This window comes from Symphalangus syndactylus, chromosome 3 (genome assembly GCF_028878055.3).
Source record: "Symphalangus syndactylus isolate Jambi chromosome 3, NHGRI_mSymSyn1-v2.1_pri, whole genome shotgun sequence".
In the NCBI taxonomy this organism is placed as follows: Eukaryota; Metazoa; Chordata; class Mammalia; order Primates; family Hylobatidae; genus Symphalangus; species Symphalangus syndactylus.
Genome location: NC_072425.2, coordinates 141,658,380 through 141,685,335, shown reverse-complemented (window position 1 = coordinate 141,685,335; position 26,956 = coordinate 141,658,380). Strand labels below are relative to the sequence as shown.

Sequence of the window (26,956 nt, the reverse complement as noted above, 5' to 3'; positions counted from 1 at the left end):
ATTCCTCATCTTTTACACTCAGTACTCAGGGGCAGCTCTCAAGGAGTACAACTGGAAAATTGATGTAATCTTGCTATCTCTCAAAAGGAAGGAAGATCCAGTAGAAACTTTTTTTTTTTTGAAGACAGGGTCTTGCTCTGTCACCCAGGCTGGAGTGCAGGAGTACACTCATAGCTCACTGCAGTCTCGAACTCCTGGGCTCAAGTAATCCTCCTGCCTCAAAGCTTCCTGAGCAGCTGAGACTACAGGCTCAAGTGCTACCACGCCAGCCATGTTTTTCACTTTTTTTTTTTTTTCTTTTTTTGGTAGAGACAGGGATCGTGCTGTGTTTCCACTGAGCTGGTCTCAAACTCTTGTCCTCAAACAATCCTCCCACCTTGGCTTCCCAAAGTGCTGAGATTACAGGTGTGAGCCACTGGGGCCAGCCCGAAAGTATTTTTTTAGGAGAGGGAATTGACAGGTATGAGTCCATTAGGAAGGTAACTGTCATGTTTAGATCTTTCAGAGATTTCTAATGGGCCAACCACCACTCCACTTAGAGGTTAGTACTCTTGGCTCAGAATCACTTACTAATAGAGTAGTCAAGGATCACTTTGGTCTCATGGCAGGAATTTGTTAGATTGGTTATTTATTTTTATGATTTCCCAGCATCTCTCAGGTGCTCTGCTTTAAGTGGGCCGCAAATCCAGGTAAGCACTCTCGTTCTTCTCATTTTTCTATACTACTGAAGATATAGTTACATATTAACAAAAAGTGTTCTTTTCGTGCAGCCTGAATGTTCTCAAATCAGTGATTTTCTTATTCTGATGCCTGTTGGTTGATTGATGCTTATTTATTTTTGTAATAACTAGAGAGCTTATAATCAATGAGATGGCTTTTATTTCTGTTATTTGAGTCTGGGGTTATGGAGTTGGGTACTAGTTCAGGGAGAATATAAATAAAATGAGAATGCTTTGAGTGTAGCACCTGTTCTCCCCGGGCAGCATCTATAGGCAGAGGCCTGAGGAAAATTTCTCTTGAGTTTGCTTTTCTTTGGAACTTAGAATTCTGATCCTAAAGGCTGAGGCAGTCTTGACCATCTTTTAGCCATAATCTCATAGTATTCAGTGCTAAATGCTGTAGGAAAAAAGCATTATTACCAGGAATTCTTCATGGCATCTCTAAAACATTGCCACTGACCAGTCCCAAAACTAACATTATGCTCCATGCATTTTTTTTCTGCATCTTCCCATTGTTATTAGTTGCTTAGCTGGGGCAGAACATTTGGGGAACATTTCATGAGGATGTTTTAGACCTACCAAACATTACTGAGAATGGGACATTGCTAGACCCACTATGAGCAGCATGGAGAAGATAGCAAAGGCTGGATCCAATAGATGTTTTCACCGTTTGCCTTGGGATGGGTGAGGGTAGAGGACAAAGATGAGCATTGGGAAACGGAGGTTTACCAAGAAAGTAGCTTGCTGATACTGGATCTCCAGTCTCTTTGGCCAGAACAGTCTAGAAAAGAAGATAGCAGGATGTCAGATAACTATGAGCACTGCTGAAAATAAGAAATGGACTATTTAGACCTTAATGAAGCCTTATAACTGATTCAAGGGGGACAGAGAAAGTATATTCAAATGTTAAGGTAAATATTAGGAATGACTTTCGAAATCTAAGATGAGATGTCATTGGAAGAAACACTAATGACCTGCAAGTCTCTAACATATGAAACTATGAACTAGCTCTTGCACACGTTTATGTAAGCAGTTCCCAGGTCACACATAGATCATCTGTGTCAGCATTCATGATTTACACCAGGGTGGAGAGCAGTCCACCCTAAAATGCATCTTGGCGAAAACTTTCACAAAGTAATGGAGCTGCTCTGCGAACTTCTACGACTTGACTGCCTCAGGGTCAGAAGAAAGAAACAGCTGAAATAGGAGACAGGAGACAGTGAGGACAATTCTTTAGGGTCAAAGAATCTTGAAGAGACTGCCCCTGTGTCACATGGAAACATTCACTGACTACAGATCATTGGTCACAGCTTTACTTCTCATGTCACAAGTTATTTGGGATCTGAATTCTGAAGGAAAAGTTAGCTACAGGGAATGAATGTTGAGGCTACACCTTACGTAGCACTTGATCAGGATAAGCACAGCCTGTGCGGTTAGATACTTGGTGTTTCTGGGTTAGAACCAAAAGACTTTGTACTTCCTCTCTTGGAAGGAGTTACTTATTTGGGGTGACTTGCCTGGAAACAAAGGAGGGGTGTTTACAAGAGATGGTTTGCAATGCAGACTAAAGCCAAGAAAAATTTGAGTGTGATGAAATAGGAAAGCCAAACCAACAGCCCCCAACCCCACCACACAATCTGCTTGGCCAAGTCCAAGTTTGTAGTTCCCTACACAAGAGTGTGAGACTGGTAGGTATCTCTTCCTGTTGTCTTTGCCGCCACTGAGCTGCCAAGTACTAGATTCCAGGGTTTGCATGAGCAGTTTTGTGTTTGCATAGGCGTTTCTCAAAGCCACTGCATGGCAGGTATTTGAAGAGGAGCCAGGCAGGTCACACTAGGAAGAAGCAGCTGAGAGGGCGTATGGGGCACTGTATAGAAAAAGACCTTGTGTGAAGTGTGGGCCCAGGGACTACACTCTGTTAAAACAGCAGAACTATGTGCAGTAAATGGAATCCCGCAGGCCTACCTGCTTTTCTTCCCAGACCGCAGAGCGGGCAGCGCCAGGAATTCGTTGTTATGCTTTCTGCCCTCACTGACCTTTGCTGGGTGGTTGAGCTGTGCTGGGATGTTTGAAGCATGTTTTTTTTTTTTTTTTGGCTGTTGAACAGAAAAGCAAGAATAGGTGCGTGCCTTTCTGTAAGGGAGCGGCGGCCGCCAGAGGGCGCAGAGGTGCCTTTTGACCGAATGGCCCGGGGAGGGGGGCGTTAAATTCAATTCACAGCGAGCAAGATCTAGTCTCGGGAATTAAAGGATCAGAGCGCGCCTGAGCCTTTCACTGCGGGGATGGGAGGCACTGAAGATTCGGGGGATAAAGAAGAAACGGAAGGACTGTCCTGTCTTCCTTCCCGCAGCCGCCCCTCCTCCCCAGTCAGCATCAGGCCCGTACGCCGCTCATTTCAGGGGCTAAGCTGGGAGCAGCACGCACGTTGCCTCAGTTTCCCGCTCAGCTCCTGGGACTACCTTGTGCCAACCTTCCCTGCTCGGAGTATGAGGCACAGGCCGGGGTAATCCTCCAGCCTGGGTTGGGGTTTGCGGAACTCCCGGAGCGCTTTTTCCTGCCCGCAGGTGAAGATTCCCCGCGCTGCCCGCCAGCGCTGGCACGTTCCGGGGCGTCCTGGGGTTCCGCGCGGCCTCTGCCGTCGCCCTCGGTGCGGCGCTCCGGTGGCCGCGCAGTCCCCGCCTCCAGGAAAGCCACAGATTTCCCGCGGTACGAGGAAGCCCGCGCGGCCGGCGCTCCGGCCTCTCCCTGCAGCTGGAAAACGCTGCTCCCCTCTTCCTCCTTCAGGAAGGCCGCCCTGATTGGGCCGGGGATGCGGCACCCCCAAGCTTGGAGCCAGAGCCCAGGAGCGTTTACATGTCAGGGGTTACGGGTGGTTCTGACTTCGGATAGTCCCCAAATTTCCCACCCTTCCTGGTAACCCTTCCTATCCCACCCCAGCGGAAGGGGAGGTTATGGCTCAGGATAGTTCTGGAGCCTCCTCTTCCCCCTCTGCTCCCTGGCTGGCTCGTGGGGCATCAGAGCTTACCTCTCCCCTCCCTGCGTCCACACCTGGAAGAGGCCTCAGGATCCCGCCGTCCGCGCCCTGGGGGCGCCCCCGGGAGGCGGACTCCGCGCGCCCCGCCCGGGAGGACGGCGACCTCTCCGCCCCCTCGAATGCCCCGCCCCGCTGTCGCCGTCGGTCCCCACCCCGCCACCGGCACACAGGCGCGCAGACTTGGGCTGGAGCCGCCCTGGGTGTCAGCGGCCCGGCTCCCGCGCACGCTCCGGCCGTCGCGCAGCCTCGGCACCTGCAGGTCCGTGCGTCCCGCAGCTGGCGCCCTGACTCCGTCCCGGCCAGGGAGGGCCATGATTTCCCTCCCGGGGCCCCTGGTGACCAACTTGCTGCGGTTTTTGTTCCTGGGGCTGAGTGCCCTCGGTGAGTGAAACCCGGACCTGGAGGGGACTTGGGATGCGGGATGGGGTGAGTTCGACCCTGAGGGAGAACTCTGGCCACTGCTGCGGAACTGGGTCCCACGACTCGCCCTCCTCCCCTGACCTCCTAATCCCACTCCAGGGCATCACTGGCTGGCGCTGACTTCTCGCTTTGGCGGGGACAGCTCCCAGTTTGGGTGTGGGGGCGGATGGCGGGGGGAGGTAAGGGCATCTCTCGGAAGACCTGGGGATACCTCTGGGGTGAGTTATCGGAACCATTATTCACCCTGTCCACTCCCCACCCCCCACCCAGCAGAGCCGGATGAGCTGAGCCGCTAGATGAGACACTGGCTAAAGAGCTTAAGGACTTAACTCTAGCCCCCTCTCATCCTCGACCCCACATACAAGCCGATGAGGAAGATCCCCCGGGGAAATACCCCTGGTCCCCAGGCTTGACACACGCACTTCGTGTCAATTCCCCAGCGCAGATGCTCTCTCTTGCCCCCTCCTGCTTCCTGCCCTGGGAATCAAGGGAGGTGCCCCAAAAGGACGACCGTGAGGTCATTTGGGACACAGGAAATGGGGGAGGGGTTCAAACGCACAGAGAAACAGAATTGTGACCCCCCCCCCAAGGCCCACCACCCCTATTGGTTCCCAGAGCCAAACGGACGAGGGAAAATTGGGAGGAGGGTGGCCAAGGGTCAGAGAGGAAGGGAACCTCCTTGGAGAAAGTGTTTGGGAAGTATTGTAGGCCTCCAGCAGCGCTGGCTTCAGCTGAAGCTGGGGTGGCTCAAAACTCCGTCTGGGAGAGAAGGACCCGGCAGGACTAGGCCCTTTTAAACTGTTTCACTTGCTGTCCCTCAGCTTTCTCGCCATCTCCCTTCAAGGATCTCGAATGGGAGTGAAGGGTGGGTTTAACTATATTGACTTTAACTCATTTCTCAGGTTGGTGGATGTCAGGACAAGTAAGGCCTGGAAAGCTGTAGAGTGAAATTCAGCCACAATGATGGGGACTAAGATGAGGATCACCAGTGTCCCCTTTAGCCTGTTCTGTGCCCCACAGGTGTCGGGGCATGCAATATTATAGTCCTTGGACAAAGTGAGTCTCAAGTACAGCCCCCCAGGCCACACCAAAGCCAGGAGTAGCCTTCTGTCCCTCTGGGCTTGGTGGGCCTGCTCCAGGATCCCTCAAACTTCTCATCCCGGCTTTCCCAACTTCAACTTCAGCTCTGTTCCTTCTGCATTCCACCCCAACTCTATCCTCCTTCCTTGTGGGGGGTGGGGGCTGAGAGAATCTCTGAAGCGAGGGAGGACAGTTCAAGTTGGCTGCCTGAGTGTCCCAGGCTTCACCTGCTGCTCATCTGCAACCCTTTGTCCTACCCCAGCTTTGAGCCTCAGTTTGTCATATTGAAGACCTGGACTCAAAAGTTCCAATCGGTCCCCCTGGGGGTTGTCCAGTTCCCGCCAGCCACTCGAGGGTTAAATGGCTCTGGTGACCCCGGGGCAACGGGCAGGCGCCCGGCTCCTCCGCTCTTCTGGGCTCTAGAGGAGGCTCTCCGGTTCAATACGCTCCTCGGTGGCTCAGTGCTGCTGCCCCTGGGGCGTGAGAAGCCCGCGGGGGGAGTTTCTCAGAGAAAGAGGGAGACTAAAAATAGTAGCCCCGGGGAGCGGGCCCATTTCGCTCTCCTTCGGCCCCTGCCGGCTCCCTCACTCTGGGCTCGGAGAGGGTCCCTTTCTTGGGCTGTCCCAGTGTCCTTCGCTCAGACCCAACCAGCCTCCTTTTCTCTCCCAGTGTCTCCGTGGACCCTGGGACCGAAAAAAACGGACCAGTGGGGTGACTTCTGAGCCAGCAGACACCCGGGATAGAGAGCAGAAAAGCCTCAGGCCCTCTTCTGTTCCTAGTTTCTGACAGGGCGAAGGGCAAGGAGCATGTGCCCAGACCCCAGTGTGTCCGTTACTATCTCTTTTAACTCTCCTCTACCTTCTGGAATTACAAATGTGGGACCTGGGGAGGTCGCTGGTGGTCCACAAGGTGAAGGAAGGGCGCGCCCCTTCTGGGCCCCAGGCAGTTTCCCGGCGGAAACCGTTTCTGGCCGCTGGGTGTGTGTTGTAGAAAGGCTGGGGGAGAGCCGGCAGCACCTGCAGGCTCCAGGCGTGCCCGGCCTCAGCGGAATGGCCAGCGGGCCGGGTCCCCAGGGGGCGTCCAGCTCCTTGAGGCGGGGATTGTTCCCTCCTGTAGAGCCTCCGGTCTAGTGGCCCCCCCTTCATTGTCTTCTGCCTTATCACTGGGTACAAATTTCCTGCCCAGACCACAGAGATCCTCCAGGAAATGGGAAGGGGGATGCGGCGAAGGCCAAGTAACAGAGGTGGGGGTTCTGTACGGCGCAGCCGGGAAGCGGTGGGGGTGGCTTGCATCCTGGCCGGATCGGCTCCCAGCCCTTAAAGTCCTTCAGCCTGGCTCTCCGAGGGCGAGGGTGGAGAGCGGGGCCTGGCTGCGGCCTCCTCCCGCGTCGTTGGCCGCCTGCTCGCCACGCGGATGTGGCGTCTTCTGCTCCGAGGCAGAGGCCGAGGCCTGGAGGGAGTAGGGCCCGGAACTAGAGCGGCCAGCATCCTCAGGCCTGGCCGTGTGCAAGCCCAAGGTTACTCCCCAAAGGGCTTACCCGTTGGCTGCTCTGTTGCCTCCCCGAAGGGCAAAGGATGAGTATTTCTGGACGCCGTGGTGCAAACGACGGCCCCCTCCTTGAAACCAACACCCCGGTCCACCCCCTGAGCCCCGGACACACGCAGGGGAGGCTTTATACTTGTCTAGAAACGGTCGTTCGCGCTGCCCTTAATTCCTTGCCACCTGAGAGGTCTCTGCCCAGATCGCCCGGACCCCAGAAGGGCTCCGAGGAGCTTTCTGCGTTTCAGCCCTCCGTTTTCCGAGGGAAGCCCGCCTCTGGGATTGCGCAGGAGGGCGGGGAGCATCGCATTCACTGGGTCTGGCTAGGGCGCTGGGCCGCTCTGCTCTCTCCAGCTCCTGGCAAGCTCAGAAGGAGCCGCAGGGTTAATAGGTAACCAGGCGGCCTCCCAAACCCCTCCGCCGTTTGCGAACTCGGGAGTGAGGGACCCTGGCGGCCCTGAGCAGCGTCTCTACTCTCCCTTGGCTCTCCCTCAGGAAAACTAGGGAAGCAAGTGGGCTACGTGGAGCGTACAACAGAAACAGTCGATCTGCCCTTTCTCCTGATATCTTCCCCTCCTCGCTGGAAATCTGCCCCCTCTCTCTGATGCTCAGAAATCTGCGCCTCTGGATACGAATAAATGCATAGAAATGTGTCCCCATCCCCGCTACAACTGCAGAGGCTGGCGGCGGAGAGAAGTCGTGATGAAATGGGAAGCAGGACACTGAGCCAGTGGTCTCTGGGCACCCCTTGGGGCCTCCAGGGGCCGGACCCCGCAAGGTTCCTCTTTCCAGTTAAAGCGACTTTCCTCACTCTCTCGTGAAGCCGCGTCGGGCAGGGTCCGCGGGCGGAGCTGGGAGCCGGTCTTGGGCACTCACGCCTCGCTCTTGTCTCCAGCGCCCCCGTCGCGGGCCCAGCTGCAACTGCACTTGCCCGCCAACCGGTTGCAGGCGGTGGAGGGAGGGGAAGTGGTGCTTCCAGCGTGGTACACCTTGCACGGGGAGGTGTCTTCAGCCCAGCCATGGGAGGTGCCCTTTGTGATGTGGTTCTTCAAACAGAAAGAAAAGGAGGATCAGGTGAGGGAAGAACGCCTCTCAGCCTACCGCAAGTTGCGCCCAGCGGGGGTTGTAAGCCAAGAGCTGGTAGCGGTGGGAGGGGTGGAGAGGGAATGGGGGCCGGGGAAGGAGTTTCAGGGAAGAGCAGAAGTCTTCACCAGTTCAGTTTTTGTTCTGATGTTGGAGACTTACCAAACGATTATCTCTTGCCGACTTTCCCCAAAAATCCAGCACACAAAATACTGTAAAAGTGGAGAGGCATTTTACTTGGTTATGGGGGAGGAGAGGAGGAGGGGAAGAATGGAAGTTGAGGACTGGGAAACGCTTAGCGGAAGTAACACACACGACTTATAAGTTAGCATATCTCTAGCCTGACTCAGTGACTCATACCTGTAATCCCAGCACTTTGGGAGGCCGAGGCAGGCACATCACTGGAGGCCAAGAGTTCGAGAGCAGCCTGGGCAATATGGTGAAACCCTCGTCTCTGCTAAAAATACAAAAATTACTCGGACATGGTGGCACCCGCCTGCAATCCCAGCTACTTGGGAGGCTGAGGCAGGAGAATCGCTTGGATCCACGAGACGGAGGTTGCAGTGAGCCAAAATCCAGCCACTGCGCTTAAGCCTGAGCGACAGAGTAAGACTCTGTCTCAAAAAAAAATTAGCATATTTCTGTTTTCACATTCTCTGCGTTGAACACTGTCAAGTCACAGGCCACTTCTCTTCCCAGATAATTCTCATCTGTCACCTTGCCCCCCTTTATACCACCTCGAGAGCCAAGGGGCTGTCTCCTCCCACAATCTCCCACCCATCTGTCTTGACACCAGGCTTACATCCAAACACAGATTTACCCAGAAGAGAATGAAACAATGTTCAGAACCCCTGAAAACTGTGTTCAAGGAAGTCATTTGGATTTTTTTGAGACAGGGGTCTTATTCTGTTGCCCAGGCTGGAGTGCAATGGTTCAGTCTTGGCTCACTACAGCCTCTACCGCTCCTGCTCAAGTAATCCTTCCACCTCAGCCCCCTGAGTAGCTGGGACAACAAGCACACGCCACCGTGCCAGGCTAATCTTTGTATTTTTTGTAGAGACTGTGTTTCACCATATTGCCCAGGCTGGTCTTGAACTCTTGGATTCAAGCAATCCATCTGCCTCAGCCTCCCAAAGTGCTCACAGGCATGAGGCAACGTGCCCAGCCTCATTTGATACTTTCAAAATAGATTTTTAATATTTTTTTCCTCGAAGATGCCTCCCCCATTGTGTAAGTTTGAGGTCTTACAAACCTGGACCCACCCCAGCAGTCTAAGTTGCATACGTACATACCTCCTATTTACATGTCCCTCCTCCCACTATTATGTCACCTTTCTAAACACCGCAACTGGGAGATGAGACAATGCACAGGAACCAAGAACTGTTCTGGTGAAGAGGACCCAGGGGCAGTGAGAGGGGGCTAGGGACAAAAGGTGAATGGGGAGCTGGTTCAGGTTAGAAGAATGGGTGCATGTGAGGGGCATTTGGAGAATGCCAGTTGGGAGAGGGAGAGTGGCTGAGCCTGTAGGCACAGTAGACACATGTAGCAATGACGGGGATGTGTTATGCCCCACACCAGGTGTTGTCCTACATCAATGGGGTCACAACAAGCAAACCTGGAGTATCCTTGATCTACTCCATGCCCTCCCGGAACCTGTCCCTGCGGCTAGAGGGTCTCCAGGAGAAAGACTCTGGCCCCTACAGCTGCTCCGTGAATGTGCAAGACAAACAAGGCAACTCTAGGGGCTACAGCATCAAAACCTTAGAACTCAATGTACTGGGTGAGTGAAAAGCAGATTTCTGGACCCCTCCCCATCCGCACTGGGAGGTCTGGTGAGTCTCTCTCCTAAATGGCAAAAGTTGGAGGAGGAACAAATGAAGCGATAGAAGGGTGCAGGGTGGAAGGAGAGGATCTGTGGGTCTCCTGGGTGTGGTTTTAATCTGTCTCCCCCTGCCCAGTTCCTCCAGCTCCTCCATCCTGCCGTCTCCAGGGTATGCCCCGTGTGGGGGCAAACGTGACCCTGAGCTGCCAGTCTCCAAGGAGTAAGCCTGCTGTCCAATACCAGTGGGATCGGCAGCTTCCATCCTTCCAGACTTTCTTTGCACCAGCATTAGGTAAGGACACTTCTGGAAACAGCCGAGACTGTGGCTGGGTAAGGGGAAAGATGAGAGGTACCACAGGGACTGGGGTGAAAAGGGGGGCCAATGCTGATGAGCACTGGGGAGGAGGAGGAGGATGTGGGGAGGATGGGGGGCAGAGAAAGATGCCCTGCTAGGGGCAGGTATTGTGTATTGGGTTAGGTGCATTCACTGTGTATACTGTTATGAAAGAGGCTCTACAGCTGGAGTGTCTGTGTTCAAATTCCAGCTCTTCTAGTGACTAGCTGTGTGACTTGGTGCCATCATTCCCGAATTTGTAAAATGTGGATTTTACACATATCAGCTTGAACTCATTAGTGTGACTTGAACACACCAGTTATAAAAAAAAATTTTAGGGATAAGTGAAACATTTTTAATATGAAGTATTCGATGATTTTAGATAGTTATGTTATTAATTTCCTAGGCATGGCAATGCTATTGTGGTTATATGGAACGATGTACTGCTTTTTTGGAGATTTATGCTGAAGTATTTACTTTAAAATATCTAAGTAAAAGAAAGAAATCAAATAAATATGGCAAAAAGTTAGCAACTGTTGGATCTAGGTTGTGGGAATATGGATTTTCATTTTGCCTCTCTTTCTACTTTTCACGTGACCATTTTTATAATAGTAGCTTTTTCTTTTAAAAAATAATCTTTATTACCCCACAGGTTTGTTGGGAAATTGTGGTAAGTTCATACACATAAAGAATCTAGAGCAGTCTTTGGCACAGAGTTAGCAGCCAATAAACAATCACTGTTATAATGATTAGTCCATATAGTCCTTTAACACTCTCAGGTAGGTCATATTGTCCCCATTTTACAGATGAAGAAATGGAGATCCTCAGATATCAACTAACTTGCTTCAAGTCAGTCACATGGCCTGTTCTGGAACCCACGTTTACCAGTTCCTACCCCAGTGTTCTTTCTCTCTCATTACGCTGTCTTGCCGAAATAAAAGTAAAATGGTGTTTTGGTTTCTCTGTGCTTCACTTTCTCTGTGGCCTCCTGTCGGATATCCACTGGGGGCACTGACTGAGGAGTGGCAATGGAGGTTATTGCACTAGCCAGTCTGCAGCTGGGAGCCAAGCCCAGCTGTCACACCTCTCCCCCCATCAGGGAATAGACAAGCCGTGACTCCCAGAGGGTCAAAGGGGACGTTCCAGAGGAGGGACAAGATTTTTTTTTTTTAATGGGAAAGAGGGTCCCTGGACTGATGGCTAAATTGTGTCCACAGATGTCATCCATGGGTCTTTAAGCCTCACCAACCTTTCCTCTTCCATGGCTGGAGTCTATATCTGCAAAGCCCACAATGAGGTGGGCACTGCCCAGTGCAATGTGACCCTGGAAGTGAGCACAGGTCAGTGAGGGGTAAGTGTGGTTAAGAAGAGTGGTCAATGGTGGGGGAGGGGTTGCAAGTGGGGAGGAGGCCTGTCTCCTGAGGCCTCTCATTGTAACAGGGCATGGAGCTTGCCCTGATCAAATGTTTGTACAAATGGTTGGTCAGTGACTGGTCATTTCCTGCTCAACAGCCACCCCTCTCCTTGACAGGGAAAAAGAGGGAATGTGTATGGTGGCAGATGGGGTGGGGGGAGTGGGACTGGAGAGGGGTGAGAACCCCTCAGCTGGGTGTCCTCCTCTGACACGACGCCTTTTCCAGGGCCTGGAGCTGCGGTGGTTGCTGGAGCTGTTGTGGGTACCCTGGTTGGACTGGGGTTGCTGGCTGGACTGGTCCTCTTTTACCACCGCCGGGGCAAGGCCCTGGAGGAGCCAGCCAACGATATCAAGTAAGTGTCCCTGGTGTCTGCTGCAGCAGGGGCTCTCCCAGCTCTCCTCACAGAGTCTGGGAATTCAGGCAGCTCTCATCTTTTGGGATGGGGTCAGTGGCTGAAACATCATTCCTGTGGGCAGGTGTTAAGGGAGAGGGAAAGGAGTCTTGAAGTGTGCAGGCAGAGGTGGCATATAAGACCAAGCATGTAGAAACTCCTCCTTCCCCCACCCACTTCTGACCTCTTGTTATTTCTTTGATGACTAGGGAGGATGCCATTGCTCCCCGGACCCTGCCCTGGCCCAAGAGCTCAGACACAATCTCCAAGAATGGGACCCTTTCCTCTGTCACCTCCGCACGAGCCCTCCGGCCACCCCATGGCCCTCCCAGGCCTGGTGCATTGACCCCCACGCCCAGTCTCTCCAGCCAGGCCCTGCCCTCACCAAGACTGCCCACGACAGATGGGGCCCACCCTCAACCAATATCCCCCATCCCTGGTGGGGTTTCTTCCTCTGGCTTGAGCCGCATGGGTGCTGTGCCTGTGATGGTGCCTGCCCAGAGTCAAGCTGGCTCTCTGGTGTGATGACCCTGCCACTCATTGGCTAAAGGATTTGGGGTCTCTCCTTCCTATAGGGGTCACCTCTAGCACAAAGGCCTGAGTCATGGGAAAGAGTCACACTCCTGACCCTTAGTACTCTGCCCCCACCTCTCTTTACTGTGGGAAAACCATCTCAGTAAGACCTAAGTGTCCAGGAGATAGAAGGAGAAGAGGAAGTGGATCTGGAATTGAGAGGAGCCACCACCCACCCCCAACTCCTCCTTATGAAGCCAGCTGCTGAAATTAGCTACTCACCAAGAGTGAGTGGCAGAGACTTCCAGTCACTGAGTCTCCCAGGCCCCCTTGATCTGTACCCCACCCCTATCTAACACCACCCTTGGCTCCCACTCCAGCTCCCTGTATTGATATAACCTGTCTGGCTGGCTTGGTTAGGTGTTACTGGGGCAGAGGATAGGGAATATCTTTTTAAAACTAACATGAAATATGTGTTGTTTTCATTTGCAAATTTAAATAAAGATACATAATGTTTGTATGAGATAAGAAACAAGTTGCCTTTTCAAACTAAGAATTCTAGAAATTGAGCTTCAGGAGGACACAAAGTGGACCCCTTCCCAAGCTGTGTACCCAGGAGGGCTTCTCCCCACAGGCTCAGAGCAGCTCTTCTAGTGTTTAGAAGGGTCCTTGTTTGTCACGTGGAGAAGGGGAGGAGACTCTAAGCTACTCTGAACAGCAGAGGGATGGAGTTGGTACACTTTCTGCTGGAGCCTGAGTGCTCCCAGCTAGGGGGTTACCTGTACCTCATCTGCTTCCTCTTCAGGGACAGGGGAGAGGAAGCTCACATGGGCTCCTCTCCCACACCACGGAATCCTTAACAAAACACTTCTTGCCCATCTGGAAGAGATCTCTGTTGTTACTGACGGAGAGCTGGGCATAGTATGAGGTCCAGGTGTGTGTCCAAATTCTGCCATGTTCTTTCCTACCAAGGGTGAGGTCTCCTTTAGGTCTCAGTTTCTCTGCCCCTAAAATGGAGTGGCTCTGGAAATGGAGAGATGCTCATTTCTACAGAGCCTCCTACCTCAGTAAGTGGTGAAATGAAAAGGAGTGTGGACAGGAAGGGTCTGCGGCCTGGGGCTCACACCCACAGTGAGGCTCCGAGGTGGGGACGCCACTTGCCAGCTCTGGGGTATCAGGACGCCTTCCAAAGTCAGCTTTCCTTCCGTCTCCGCAGAAGGCCCACCCCAAGCCCAGCCCTTTTCCCAAGGCCTGACAGCTTCAGACCTTGGGGAGAAGAGGAAGGAAGGAGGGAGAAGGGATAGAGGGATTGCAGAATCGGGGCTGGAGGAGAGGAGGGAGGAGCACTTTTTTTTTTTTTTTTAACTTGCGGTGCCGGCCTCTCCCCTGTTTGCTCTGAGATACCAGTCTCGCTCCTGCCCAGCCCGGGCGGCTGCCCTTGGGTGCTCCCTTCCCTGCCCGACAGCCAGACCGACCTTGACCGACCACCTGGCAAGAGCAGGACCGGACGGCCGGACGCGGCCATGACCAAGCTCCCGGGGCCCTTTCTCTGCGGGGCCCTGCTAGGCCTCCTGTGCCTGAGTGGTGAGGAGGGGCCGGGCGGGACCACGGCGAGAGCTGGGGGGCATAGGCCTGGCTTCCCCGGCTCCTCGGGACCCACTCTGTCCCCGCCAGGCCAGATGAGGCTGCCGTGGGCCGCAGGGGCCCTAAGGCGCCTGAGGTGAGGCCGGAGAGTGGGTGTCGAAGGCCCGGAGGGAGGAGGAGAGAGACCCCCAAGCCGGCGGGCGAGTTGGGCCTCTCCGCGGCACAGGCCGGAACCACTCCACCGCAGGGCTAGTGTTTTCCTTTCTCTGCTAAACACACACACCCTCTTACCTGGCCCGGTTCCGGCTCTTTTACCCACAAAGACCCGGCCCCTCCCGGAAACCTCAGGTTTTGGGAAGGGAGGGGTTGGATTGAAGGGAGAGGGTTGTGCTCTGGGGAGGGAGCCCCCAGCTTCCAATGTAGATGCCCGGGGATGGGCCTGACCCTCCAGATCACTGGAATTTGGGTTCTCACCTCCTTCTGGTCCCCGGCCCCAGGGCTGGCCGTGGAGGTGAAGGTACCCACGGAGCCGCTGAGCACGCCCCTGGGGAAGACAGCCGAGCTGACCTGCACCTACAGCACGTCGGTGGGAGACAGCTTCGCCCTGGAGTGGAGCTTTGTGCAGCCTGGGAAGCCCATCTCTGAGTCCCATCCAGTGAGCTGAGAGCGACTACATGAAGCTGGGTTGGCCTGGAGAGACAGTAGCCCAGGATGGGGGCATGTGGGTAGGGAGGGGGCGTTTGGGGATCAGTTTGCTTGGATGAAAAGGTAAGTGGGCTCTCCCTAGATCTCTTTAGAGCTGCAGTCTGCCTGACCCTATATCTTTCTTTCCTCTCCCATAGCTCCTATTTCCAACTCCCCTGCCGTAGTGTATCCATTGACACTAAGGTGTTGTGACTGATACCAAGATAATATGCTGCCTCTTCTGCCTCTCTCTTTGAGAGAGAGAGAGAGAGAGACCAATGGATCAGGTTCATTTAGCACCTGAAAGGGGGTGGTGTTTGGGGACAGAGATACCTTTGAGGTTCCAGATACAGGGTATCAGCCTCCCTGGCTGATGTAAGTCAGGGGCCTCTTATACCCACTTTGATGAGGAAGGACTGTAGAGTTGATGCCAGGCAGAAAAAGGCACATATGTGTGTCTTCTGCCTCTCCCCAGATCCTGTACTTCACCAATGGCCATCTGTATCCAACTGGTTCTAAGTCAAAGCGGGTCAGCCTGCTTCAGAACCCCCCCACAGTGGGGGTGGCCACACTGAAACTGACTGATGTCCACCCCTCAGATACTGGAACCTACCTCTGCCAAGTCAACAACCCACCAGATTTCTACACCAATGGGTTGGGGCTAATCAACCTTACTGTGCTGGGTAAGGCAGACTGGGGATCCACGAGCCACATACTCTTTCACATACTTGGGGGGTTTGCACTGGTCCTGCTAAATCTCTGGTTTCTGACTTTTAGCCCAAGCACACAACTGCACTGGGGGCCCCAAGCGAAAATACTCCCTTTCCAACTCTTCTAATTCAGGTGTTCATACTCCAACTCCATCCTCCACCGAGAGCATCTCCTCCATCAGAGCCTAATAACAGAGTGTGTGAGAGAAAGTCCTTCCCATACATGGGGATCTGAGCCTGCTCCCAGCAGCTCCATCATGGGGGAGCCTCTCATTGGTAGTTGGATTCTGTCCCTCCCAAGGTCAATGGCAGAGAAGGGGAGTGGCCACCAAAGGAACAAGGGCCCCTATTACTGAGCACCAACTTCATGCTCAGAGCTTCTGTCTCACCCCAAACTAGAGCCTGTTCAGAGATGAGCAACCAGAAAAACTAACAGAGACTGGCGGTGTTTAGATGGAAAAGAGAAGGCCTAGGATGGGTGTATTACTGCTGGGTTCAACTATCCGAAGGGCTGTCATGTGGAGGAGAGATTTTAATTTCTCTTTGTGGGCCCAAAGGGCAGGAACTGAAACCAATGGGTGGAGGTTATGTTAACACACATTTTGGCTCAACATGAAGAAGAATTTTCTCTAACAATCAGAATTTCCAATAGTGGAAATCCCTCAGTTCCTGGGGATGCAGTGGTGTGTGGACCCAAGAGGACCACTGTTTGATAGGGGTATTGAAGTAGAGAATGTAGCACATAATGGAGTTGGGAGTGGGGTTGGAAGATTGCTGAGGAACTTTCTGTTTTTTGTTTTTTTTTTTTTGCAGTTCCCCCCAGTAATCCCTTATGCAGTCAGAGTGGACAAACCTCTGTGGGAGGCTCTACTGCACTGAGATGCAGCTCTTCTGAGGGGGCTCCTAAGCCAGTGTACAACTGGGTGCGTCTTGGAACTTTTCCTACACCTTCTCCTGGCAGCATGGTTCAAGGTAAGGGCCCAGGGCATCAGGAAGAGGGTACTGGAGACCTGGGCAAATCTGGTCTCTAAATCCCACACACCCGTATTATCAGTTCCATGACTAGGGGTATGAGACAAACCACTATACCTTTCCCTGTCTCTTCCTTGGCTTCCTGTATTGTTCCCTCCTGCCTGTCTTCCTGCAGTCTGTGGCTGCATGATCTGGGAGTATTTCTCTAGCTGAATATACTACTGATAACCTGGAAGAGAGTAGAGGGCAGGGAGCATTCTGATGATGCCCACCCGTCTGCCTTGGGGAGATTTCTTTTAGGTTTCCTAAGGGTCATGGGTCACTTCCAAACTTCCTAGAGAGGAAACTGAGGCAGAGTACCACGGACTGGCTGGAATCTTTTAACCAGTTTCTTTGGAGGAGCCTTAGTTTCTCGGCTTCCTCTCCCTGGATCCAGTTCTTCTCTCTCCAGCCCCAGGAAACTCCTTTATCAATCCAGAAATGAATGACCCACCCCCAGATCACGTTCCTGGTATGTGCTCTGCCTTCTAAGGCAAAGTTAAACAGTTTAGAAAAGCATTGTGTCAGCTTAGAGCCACCCTACAGGATGCAGTTTCTAGCAATCAAGACTTTTACCCCAAACCAGGAACCTGACATCAGCCAGTAAGCACCCCACCCCGACTCCATTGCCAGTTTCTGAATCCTTCATGAGTGCAGTCCTCCTCCTCCCAAAAAGGCAGCTATGTAGGGTGGAAAGAGCAGGTAAGTTGTAGCAGCTTTGGAATTCCTCTCTGGGTCACCTCAGACACACTACTTCCTTCTTCTGAACTGGTTTCCTCCCCAGTAAAAAAAAAATTAGTTCCTCCCTGACAGGATTGTTAGAAGGATGACATGAAATGTGCTGTCCTCATAGAGCTGCTCACTGAGTTGAATGAGTCGTGGAACACTTCCTCTTCATCCTCTAGATGAGGTGTCTGGCCAGCTCATTCTCACCAACCTCTCCCTGACCTCCTCGGGCACCTACCGCTGTGTGGCCACCAACCAGATGGGCAGTGCATCCTGTGAGCTGACTCTCTCTGTGACCGGTAGGGATGCTGGGTGGAGGACAGGCTGGCAGCCTTGTGTTGAGGAAGCTGTCGGCTGGTGGACCGAGGAAAGCCTGCAATTCTGAGGGTCCTGTATCTCCTTAGAACCCTCCCAAGGCCGAGTGGCCGGAGCTCTGATTGGGGTGCTCCTGGGCGTGCTGTTGCTGTCAGTTGCTGCGTTCTGCCTGATCAGGTTCCAGAAAGAGAGGGGGAAGAAGCCCAAGGAGACATATGGGGGTAGTGACCTTCGGTGAGCAGGAGGGCGGGGGGCTTGGTGGTGCAAGGAGGGAGGAAAGGGATTGAGTTAAAAGCGGGTGCCTGCAACCCTCGAACTCCAACATCGTTCAGTGTGTTTAGGGGCAGGAGGTGTTGTTCAGCCCTGGAATTTGCTGGTGGCAGCAGTATAACCTGTGTATTTGAGGGTACAGGCAAGCGGTACAGGGTGGAGTGGCTGGTCCACAAGCTGTGGCAGGGAAGCTCAGTTTGCAGGACTGCCCTGCCCCTCCTCATATTTAATAAAGTTTACTTTTCTGTTCTGAAGGCATTTTCATATATTTTAACCACCTGGGAGTAGTAGTGGCTTGTAGATGCCGGGAAATGGAGTTGTCCTGAGCAGTCAGCTGAGTTCAATTCTTCTGTGGAGGAAATCAGGAAAGGGGAGGGGAAGCTGCCTCTGTCATCCACTTTAGCTGCCAGTCAGGGTCTAGGATAGGGATCAGAGCAATATTTCTCCAGGTGGAGTCCTCAGATTACCTGGAGAGAAATCACCGGGAACTAGTTATACATTCAGATTCAGGCCACTTCTAGCCTTCCTAGAGTTGTGCGTTGGGGAGTGATGAGGCCCAGAAATTTCATTTTAACCAAAGTTCCACAGATTATTCTCAAGCACAGTGAAATTTAAAAGTCCCCAGGTTAGAGGACAGCCCTCCTCTGCAGGAGGCTTCTACTCTTCACTCAGAACTTGCCTATACCCATCAGGGAGGATGCCATCGCTCCTGGGATCTCTGAGCACACTTCTATGAGGGCTGATTCTAGCAAGGGGTTCCTGGAAAGACCCTCGTCTGCCAGCACCGTGACGACCACCAAGTCCAAGCTCCCTATGGTTGTGTGACTTCTCCCGATCCCTGAGGGCTGTGAGGGGGAATATCAATAATTAAAGTCTGTGGGTACCATCCTGTCTCCTTCTTCTTTCTGCTGGTATGGCGAATTCCTCTAGGCGGCTCAAAGAGTACTAACAGTAGGAGAAGGAATGGGCTTGAAGTCCGAGAAAAGGTAGGCAGGAAGTTTGGTTGGGTCAAAGGGGTAGGTTTCAACCTAGGTGCCTCTCCACTTCACCCCCCCAGTCCCCGATTTTTGGTTGTTGGTTTGGCCCAAGGAGACTTGTTCAAGTTCCAAGCGGAGGCCTTGTGCACCCAAACTCCCTCCCCCTGGCACCCTCTGAACACTTGGACATTCCTCTTTATTGTTCACATTCCAACCCAGCACAGTCACATGCACACGCGGAGATTAAAAACCTTTCGGCCACAGCCCCAGGAGCCCGGCGGGGGGGAGGGCGGGACCGACAGGGGCGGGGCGGGGCCGTGGAAGACTCCTCCTACCGAGCCTCCCAGGCGCTCGGCGTTTGCATAAACAAGAGAGCTGGAGAGGCTGCCCTCAACAGTGCGCTGGGGAAAGGGGAGCGAACGTGACAGGCAGGTATGGGATAGGGACTTCTCTTCCGGTCAGAGCAAGGGGCGTCCGAAACCATAAAAACCCTCTTCCCTTCATCTCACCCCAGATCCAAAGTCTTGGGGCTAGGCCGGGGCGGGAGTGGCACGGAGATGTAGGGCGCCCCTTTTAGCTGCGCACAGAACGAAAGAACTTGTTTTTTCTTTAAGTGAGTGTACTTGGGTGACGCTTAGGGCGCCCTCCGCAGTGCGCGCAGGAAAGCGCACTGAGGCTGCGGAGGCAGAGCTGCATGCTGGGTGCGGGGAGAGGTGGGCGAGAAGCAAAAGAAGGAAGACTGGGAGCGCATGGTTTGGGGGGGGTGGAGTGGAAGGGCAAATGGGGACCATACTAGACTGCAGAACTAACTAAAAGGGCACGGACTCAGCGGCTCCGCGACGGAGCCTGCCTGGGTGAGGGAGTCTCTGGGACGCAGGGGGCTCCTGTAGCTGGCAGGTTGCTGGGCAGGAGGGGGTCACAAACACGGCAGGGAAGTCTCGTCGCTGCGAAGGGGACGCGGCATCCATCTCTCCTCGGGAACTGAGGAGAGAAAAGGTCTGAGAACCTGCCCTCTTCTGCTACTTCCTCTCGCCCTCCCCCTTCCCCCTTTCAGTACCAGGATTCTTTGGGCGGTGAGTGCCAGGGGGCCCCTGTCACCCAGAACCCCCACCCCGGGTCAAAGCGCTGAAATGAGCCCCGCGGCAGGTACGTGTGCGCGCCGCGATGTGTTTCTGCCCCTCGGTCGGGCTTGTGCAGCCAAATGGGGTGGCTGCGCATGTCGTGGTCCAGGTATGTCGCTGTCGCAGCCTTGGGCGTCTGGACGTATCAGAAAACCCGCAGGGACAGGGTGCATTTTCCCCGGCTGGGAGGGGTGAGGGCGGGCAGAGGGAAGGGCTGGGGATTCGATCCTTTTCTCCCACTCACGGGTCCCACCCCGCCGCCTAGGGGCCGTGTTCATTACCTTTGAAAATGCTCAGTTCTTCTTCGGTCCAGGGCGGGGCAGAAGGGAGGATGCAGAGGGGAGAAACAGGTGAGCTTCTGGAATCCGCGCAACCCTCAGCCTCTTCCCACCCACCCACCTCCCATCTCGGATTTCTATCCCCCAACCCTTAGCTCCCTCCACGCCCCCTGCACCTCCAGCCCGCCCTTATTCTCCCCCTGCTCCTTCTGGGGAGGGCTGGGGAAGGGCAGCTGTCAGCCTGCCGCGCGCCGCCCGCCTCACCTGGCCTAGTCTCCGCTGGGGCCGCCGCCCGCGCCTCCCCGGGCCACCCCAGCTCCGCCAGGCCCCCCAGGGCCCGGGCCCTTCCGGCCGCGCTCTCCGCTCTTTATCTTCTTCCGCGCCATGTGGCCCCGAAAACTCGCCTGGATTTTGGCGGCGGCCGCGTTGGCGCCGGGATCGTCCAGCGGGATGTCTAGAATGTCGTCGTCCGGCTTGGAGCAGGCGTTCTCCTGGGGGCGAAGGAGGAGGGTTCTTGTGGGGTCACTGGGTCTTGATCCGCGGGAGTGGGGTAGGAATAGAGCCCTGAGCGGCAGGGACTATGGCGACGCCGGGGTAGGAGGTGCAGAGAGGGGTGTCGAGCCTGGAGCAGGGCTATGGCAGGGACACGCACTGAGGCATGGGCAGCGACAGGCGAAGAAGGTTCAGGGCCAGGTGGACAGTCATGTCTCAATTCAGGAAAGAGAAGTGCAGGCAGGATTGGGTGCGGAAGAGCCAGGCCCATCACCAGCACCGAGTTAGGGGTCTGCAGGGCTGATTGGAGGGTGGGTTTGGAGGGGCAAGGAAAACAGCAGCAGGCACTCCTGGAGTGGCCGCCTGTCCCCCTGCTCTCAGAGGGTACCTCCAGCTCAGAAGGACCCAGTCTGAGTCCAGGGTTTTCCGTGGAGAGGGTGGAGAAGCCTCAGTCCGCCAGCTTTCTCCCCAGTAGAAATGCAGAAAGCTCACAGCTGGAATTAGGGAGAGGATGGGGATACTAGTCAGTGAGCCAGCCTGCCCCGACCTAAGGCTAGAGGCCCAGAGATTGTTTTCCCATTGACTCTTCATTTTCCACTGCCCAAGGATGAACTCAAACACAGGAGACAGGAGATGATTTGGATGAAGTGATAGAGAAAAGGCTTCACTCCAAGAAAAAAAAAAGAAAAGAAAATGAAAAGAGCAGCAGGAGCAAGAAGCCCTTTCCAGGGTGTGCTTATGAGAAAGAAGGGAATTATGGTGATAGCTACCACTTGAGCACTTACCCTGTTCCAGGTGCAGTAACCGTGTTTTACAGGCATTAGTTTATTTAGTCCCCCAAAATAAAGCTATTATGTACCTTTTTATCATTACACCTAATAAAACTAATGATTAGACTGTTTAAAAACCTACCTGGGTCATACAGTTACCAGCGGACCCAAGATTCAAACCTTTGTATTTCAGAGTCCAGAATATATTGTTACCCCTACTTTGTAGGATAAGAAAATGCAGCCCAGTCAACCAGCCAAGGTCTACCATTTGCTACAGGTGTGTGGCCTTCGGCACGTTATCTAACCTTTTCCTATCTCAGCTCCTTCCTCTAAAATATCAGGATAATAGCACCCACCTCTATGGGTTGTGGGGAAGAATAAACAGCATGATATGCATAAAGTCTCTTGCACAATCTAGCTGCTCAATAAATGGTAGCTCTTATGATTGTCTTAAAAATAACATTAAGTTAATGTGAAATAGTCGTTTTTGCAGGCCAAAAGTGGTCATATAATAACAATTTCATATGGTTCAACCTAATAATAATCAGGCCCATCTCTGTGCCCCAAACTAGGTTTCTGTTTCTCTGACAGCCTGCCCTGGCTGAAAGCAGAAGGAGTGAGGGGATTGATGGTATAGATTGCAGAGGAAAGGCTATGGAATGGAGAGGAATTCAGCCTCTGAGCCCCTTTGTTGCTTAACATTACTTGCAGTATTAGCGTGGGTCAGGATGGGGATGGTTACTATGAAGTTAGAAGGACATTTCTCCTTTGATCTGGCTCTCTGGCTTCTAGGAATTTGCCTCCTTCTTTTTTTTCATGAAGTCTTCCACTGCTTTGACTATCTTTTTCTTCTAGGACACGAGATGACCAAGGTTTCACATAATAATGGTAATTCAGTTCTGCACATTCGCTGTCCCTGCCATCATCCATCCGGTTCATAGAAGTGGACAGGATATGAGCAAGGCTTCAATGATCACTGTCCTAGCCAGATTCTGCCCCAGGAGCACAAGCTTAAACTCCAGATGCCCAAGCCCCAGCTTATAAATTGCTCCCCTCGCCATGTTTCCTAAGGTTAGCCTCATTTCCTGGGCTTCACATTCTTCAATTTGTGCTCAAGATGCCCACAATCGATTTAAACACAGATAAAAGGAGTTACATTTTGGTAGAAGACTCCCCCCAAAAAAAGAGTTATAAAAAGGCAGGTATGGTCGTGGAGAGGCCCAACACAGGTCTAGAGTGCTCAGAAAAGTCTCCTTTGGAATTTTTTATTCTTAGAGCTCAAGTCTTTCTTGGGATATCCTCAGGGAACAGTGAGGCTTCTTCTCAAAAGAGGGTGACAACCATAAAAAAGCATTCCTGACCTACCTCTCCTCCTTGGCCTCGCAGCTGTGGAGGAGTGGGAAGGTTGAGTGGAGGAAGGGATATCTGCCTCCAACCACGCTAGACCCGACCTGCTGTCACCGCCCGCCCCAGCTGGATCCAGAATGGAAACCTGGAATAGCAGGCAAAGCCACCCCCGATGCTCCATGTTCCTCCCCAGAACCAGCTCCCTCTCCTGCCAGCTGAATTTTCAGGACAGAGCTGCCAGGTGGCCAGTCCACAGGTGGAAGAGGAAAGAGATTGAAAGGACCTGGGAAGAGGTTCACTGGTCATGGTGCCTGGCTGGTGCCTTGGTGCCTTCCAATGCCAAGGTTGCTGGTGTGTGCCTGAGAGTTCCATAGGAACTAGGGACTTCTGGGAGGGAGAAGGAGGTGGAAGGTGCCCTGGTCAGCAAAGCAGGAGCCAAGGCTTCTAGTCCCAACTGTGCACATCGCTTCATCTCTGAGAGTCTCATTTTCTTCAGCCACAACTAATGAATAAAGTCTCCTTCAGCTCCCAAATCCAAATAGCTTTAACGATTTCCCCTGCTTGCTTCTTGTTATATGTCAGGCCCTGTGCTAAGCGCTTTGCACATATTACCTCATTTAATCCCAATTTTGGAAGTCAGGAAACAGCCTCTGAGACATTTTGTAACTTACCTGAGGTCACTCAGTTGACAAATAGTGAAGTGATGGGATTCAATAGCCTCTGCTGCTAGCCACTGCCTCAGGGCAGGTAATTATTTCTATGAATTCAGCAGGGCCAAGCCAACTAGACTAAGCAAAAGAAATGAGGAGGATCCAAAAAAAAAAAAAAATGTTTCTTTCATGCGCTTTTTCACGCGTGGTGAATGCAGGAAAAGTCATATATATATATGGCTATGTAAATCAGCAACTGCAATATTTGAATCAAAAGGAAGAAAAAACCATTCCTCTGTCTCTTAAAAAAATAGGCAGATCTGTTTTCTTCTTCCTCATTTCTATTTGAGCCTCTGTACCAAGGAGAAACGGGAATAAGGCAGGACTAGATTCTTCCCAAACACCAGGTGATGCGGTCAGTGAGGAGAGCTCCAGAATCAAAGATGAAGAGGGACCTGCCTCTAGCCCCCAAGAGGTATGCTGTTCTTCCTACACGTCTCAGCTCTCTCCCAGTACTGAGTCCAGCCCTCCACAGAAAGGGGAGGAAAATGCCCACCCCCAGCCCTGCCCTTCCCCAACCCTCCACACGTCACTCCTTCTTCTTCTTCCTGCCCTCCTGCACAGTCTGATAATGGTGCTCTCTCTTGCTCAGCCCTTTAGCCCTGCAGACCTAGGACAGGGCATGACTTGGGAAGGCTCCTGTGTACAGGGTGCACTGGAGGAGGTGCCCCAGACCCTGGGCCATGGAGATCATTGTGTATCTGCTTCTTCTTTACCTTTTGGGTGGGTAGCTTCTCCTTTTTTAAGGGACACTGACTTCAACCATGTCTACTAATCCCTCAGTATGGCTCCCTGGGCACTCAAGAGCAACAGTTCCAGGCAGGGACCCCTACATCCTACTCTAATTACTACTGCAGACACAGAGGAGACCAATTCCATTCCTTCCCTGGCCTCTTGGATTCTCTGTTTTACTCACCTCTTTCCAGTGACCATGTCTCCCACTTCCCCTTCCCCAGCAATACTCCCCTCTCATCCTCACCTCTCCCCTCCCCCCACATCATTTCCCAGAACCCACCACCCATTTGTCTTTTCTACTTTATACAACACTGCTGGGAGGAGGGGCTCTTCCTCAGCGGAGCCCAGGAACCTCCATGAGGAGCCCATTTCTCCCTTCACAACCAAAAAATTGCTTCCTGTAGAATAACAAGCAGAGGGAAAAGGCTAGAAGGAGATATGTTATCGGGGTGTTCTCCACGGGGTGGGACTGTAGGTGACTGACATGTTTCTTTTTCATACTTTTCTCTAGTTTTTACGTTTTCTATTATGAGCAGATTACTTTTATAATCAATAAATATTTAGAGGAGAGGTTAAACCACAGCTTTTCGAAGAAGACAGGGCTATGTTTGAATCCTGCCTCCACAGTTAGGAGTCATGCTTCCTTGGAAAAATCTAACTTTCTAAACCTCAGTTGGCACATCTGTGAAATAATACCTACTTCACAGGGTTGTTGCGATGATTAAATATAAAGTGCTGCCTACAGGGCAGGCATTCACAAACTGGCAACTATTACTGAAACTAATAAGAATTAAAATCGCAACAACCACCACTTGCCCCTAAGTTTTCTATGCCTCTTGGTACCCAGATATGGGAAAGTCTCACCTATTGTAGAACTGGGCTATCCTTTCTTTCCAAATCCCACTTTTTTTTCTTTACTATGCCATAAGGTGGCAAAGTCAGTAACCTTGTGTATCATTAGCTGGTTGACTGAATGACTGAAAATACAAGGACTTTGGAATAGTCTTTCTCCAAGTGCAGAGGCAAAAAATAAATAAGCAAATAAATTTCATATACGTATGATCACTGTGCTCTTCCAGGGAGGCAGGAGCCAGGGCCTGTGCCAGGCACTTTCATACCGAGTCACCTTAGCAGCAACCCCCTTGGGCGCTGGGCACTTGCAGTACCCAGGTTTCCGCGTGGGCGCTGACAAATTGCAGACACTTCCTTCCCTCGCCAGCAGGGCTCTCTCGCGGTCACTTCACCCAGCCCCTTCCGAGCGAGAAGGCCTTGGGGGCCGGGACAACCCCTCCCCGGAACCACCCTGACTAGGCTCTTTGCAGCCAGCATCACTACCGAGCTAACCAATATGGACCAGCCTGCGCTGCACAGGGCGCTTAGGCAATCGTTGGAGGGTCATGAGGATCAGCCTGTCCGCCCACCGACGGCGGCGGCAGTGGGATGGGGAACGGGGTGGGGGCCGAAAGACGGGAGAAAGGAGTCGCTGCAGTGTCTCCAGGCGATGGTTTCCAGCGTCTCACTGGGGAGGAAGTTCCTCCTGTCATCCAACCCGCAGTTCCCCTGTTGCAGAGCCCTGCCGAGCTCCCAGTCCAGCCTAGGCTGTCTAGCGGATGGGCGCTCAGACGCCCCCGCGAGTTGAGGAGCATTTTTCCTAGGGCTTCCAAGTCGGGCGGGCGCCTTCCCCCATCCACCACCCACGTCTCGGGAAGGACCCCTTTTCTTTTTGCTCCTAGGTCTTCCGCATCCATTTCCATCCCTCTCTCGCCCTCCAGGGCTTTCTCAGGCGCCTCTCGCAGCAGACCCCGCCAAGTGCCCCTCCCCCGGGCCCTCTAACTTACGGTGCAGCAGTCCATGCTGGTGTCGGGGGTCCTCGGCGGGGACGAAGGCTGGCGCAGGGCGGGGGTGGGGTCTGTGTGGTGCCGGGTGGGGGCTCTGGGACAGTCGGCCGCCAGCCGACCCGCGCCGAAACAGCAGCTCTGCTCTCGGGTCCGGTCTCCCGCGCTCGGCTCCGCTCGCGAATGTAACCTGAGCCCCGCGGCCGGGAAGCCAATCAGGAGCAGCCTCCGGCAGGGTGGGCGGGGAGAAGTGGAGGGAGGACCACGCCCTCTCGCGTCTCTCTCTCCGCCGCGCTCCCGCTCCTGCCCCAGCCCCTCCGCCTACACGCTTGTATCCAAGCCTCCTACGCACTCCATCCTCCCGGGCGCAATCCCCTGGCTTGCTAGGCGGCGGACTGCCAGGCAGATGTACGCCGGAGTAGGCAGAAGGAGGCCCCCGACACCCCGAGCACAAACACCCACATCTGGGCACAGCACCTACTCCCGCTCAGAGAAAACCACGCACCCCTCACCCACCCCTCCATACTTCCACAACCTAGCAGGAGTCCCAAATATGGCTCCCTCTAACTTCACTCCCCCTCAGTCCGCAAAGAAAGGCTCCCTAACGGGCGGTAAAAAGGTCTCATCATCACTCCTGCTACAGACGGAGAAACCTGTTGGTACAACCTGGCGATGGGCATGCGTCCACGCAAAAGCTCACAAGCCCCGCATGTCCACATATGATTTTCCCAGGCCTTCTTCCAACATACAGACACTGCAGACACAACCTGCAAAAATAACTACGCAGCCCTTCAGTTGCAGGTAAATGCGGACACCCTGTTGTGGGCGCCCGCGCGCTCACGCACGCACACGGACAGTCACCCAACTCAAGCTGTCGGCATGACGTATCTATTATCGATCTGTCTACATGAGCTGCAACAAACAACATCATATAGGCTCAACACCTATTTTGTATGTATTTATATATGGGCACAGACTTGTGCCCTTTATACCGGACTCTGTGCCCTTTATACCGGACTCTGTGCCCTTTCATACCAGACT

At 53.3% G+C, this 26,956-nt stretch overlaps 3 protein-coding genes across 5 annotated transcripts; 2 read left to right on the top strand and 1 right to left on the bottom strand.

Annotated features, from left to right (window-relative positions):
• Positions 1 to 3,797: 3,797 nt before the first annotated feature.
• Positions 3,798 to 12,886, top strand: ESAM (endothelial cell adhesion molecule). Of its 2 annotated transcripts, none has more exons than XM_055273585.2 (7): positions 3,798 to 4,134; positions 7,688 to 7,866; positions 9,454 to 9,655; positions 9,834 to 9,989; positions 11,249 to 11,371; positions 11,672 to 11,798; positions 12,047 to 12,886. In XM_055273585.2, exons 1-7 carry the CDS (start codon positions 3,873 to 3,875, stop codon positions 12,360 to 12,362), a joined length of 1,365 nt encoding a protein of 454 aa, XP_055129560.1. In that variant the 5' UTR covers positions 3,798 to 3,872; the 3' UTR covers positions 12,363 to 12,886. The 2 variants fall into 2 exon arrangements, with proteins under 2 accessions (XP_055129560.1, XP_055129561.1); XM_055273586.2 differs by lacking the exon at positions 3,798 to 4,134 and adding an exon at positions 6,274 to 6,496.
• A 553-nt stretch (positions 12,887 to 13,439) lies between these two features.
• VSIG2 (V-set and immunoglobulin domain containing 2) lies at positions 13,440 to 18,547 on the top strand. The gene is made up of 7 exons (XM_055273588.2): positions 13,440 to 13,934; positions 14,432 to 14,589; positions 15,094 to 15,301; positions 16,142 to 16,300; positions 17,245 to 17,364; positions 17,470 to 17,614; positions 18,343 to 18,547. Exons 1-7 carry the CDS (start codon positions 13,874 to 13,876, stop codon positions 18,473 to 18,475), a joined length of 984 nt encoding a protein of 327 aa, XP_055129563.1. The 5' UTR covers positions 13,440 to 13,873; the 3' UTR covers positions 18,476 to 18,547.
• A 255-nt stretch (positions 18,548 to 18,802) lies between these two features.
• NRGN (neurogranin) lies at positions 18,803 to 26,102 on the bottom strand. Of its 2 annotated transcripts, none has more exons than XM_055273590.2 (4): positions 25,919 to 26,102; positions 20,291 to 20,517; positions 20,030 to 20,047; positions 18,803 to 19,608 (listed from the first exon to the last, which is right to left on the bottom strand). In XM_055273590.2, exons 1-2 carry the CDS (start codon positions 25,931 to 25,933, stop codon positions 20,296 to 20,298), a joined length of 237 nt encoding a protein of 78 aa, XP_055129565.1. In that variant the 5' UTR covers positions 25,934 to 26,102; the 3' UTR covers positions 18,803 to 19,608; positions 20,030 to 20,047; positions 20,291 to 20,295. The 2 variants fall into 2 exon arrangements, with proteins under 2 accessions (XP_055129565.1, XP_055129564.1); XM_055273589.2 differs by having other exon boundaries at positions 20,030 to 20,050; positions 25,919 to 26,101.
• Between the last annotated feature and the right edge of the window lie 854 nt (positions 26,103 to 26,956).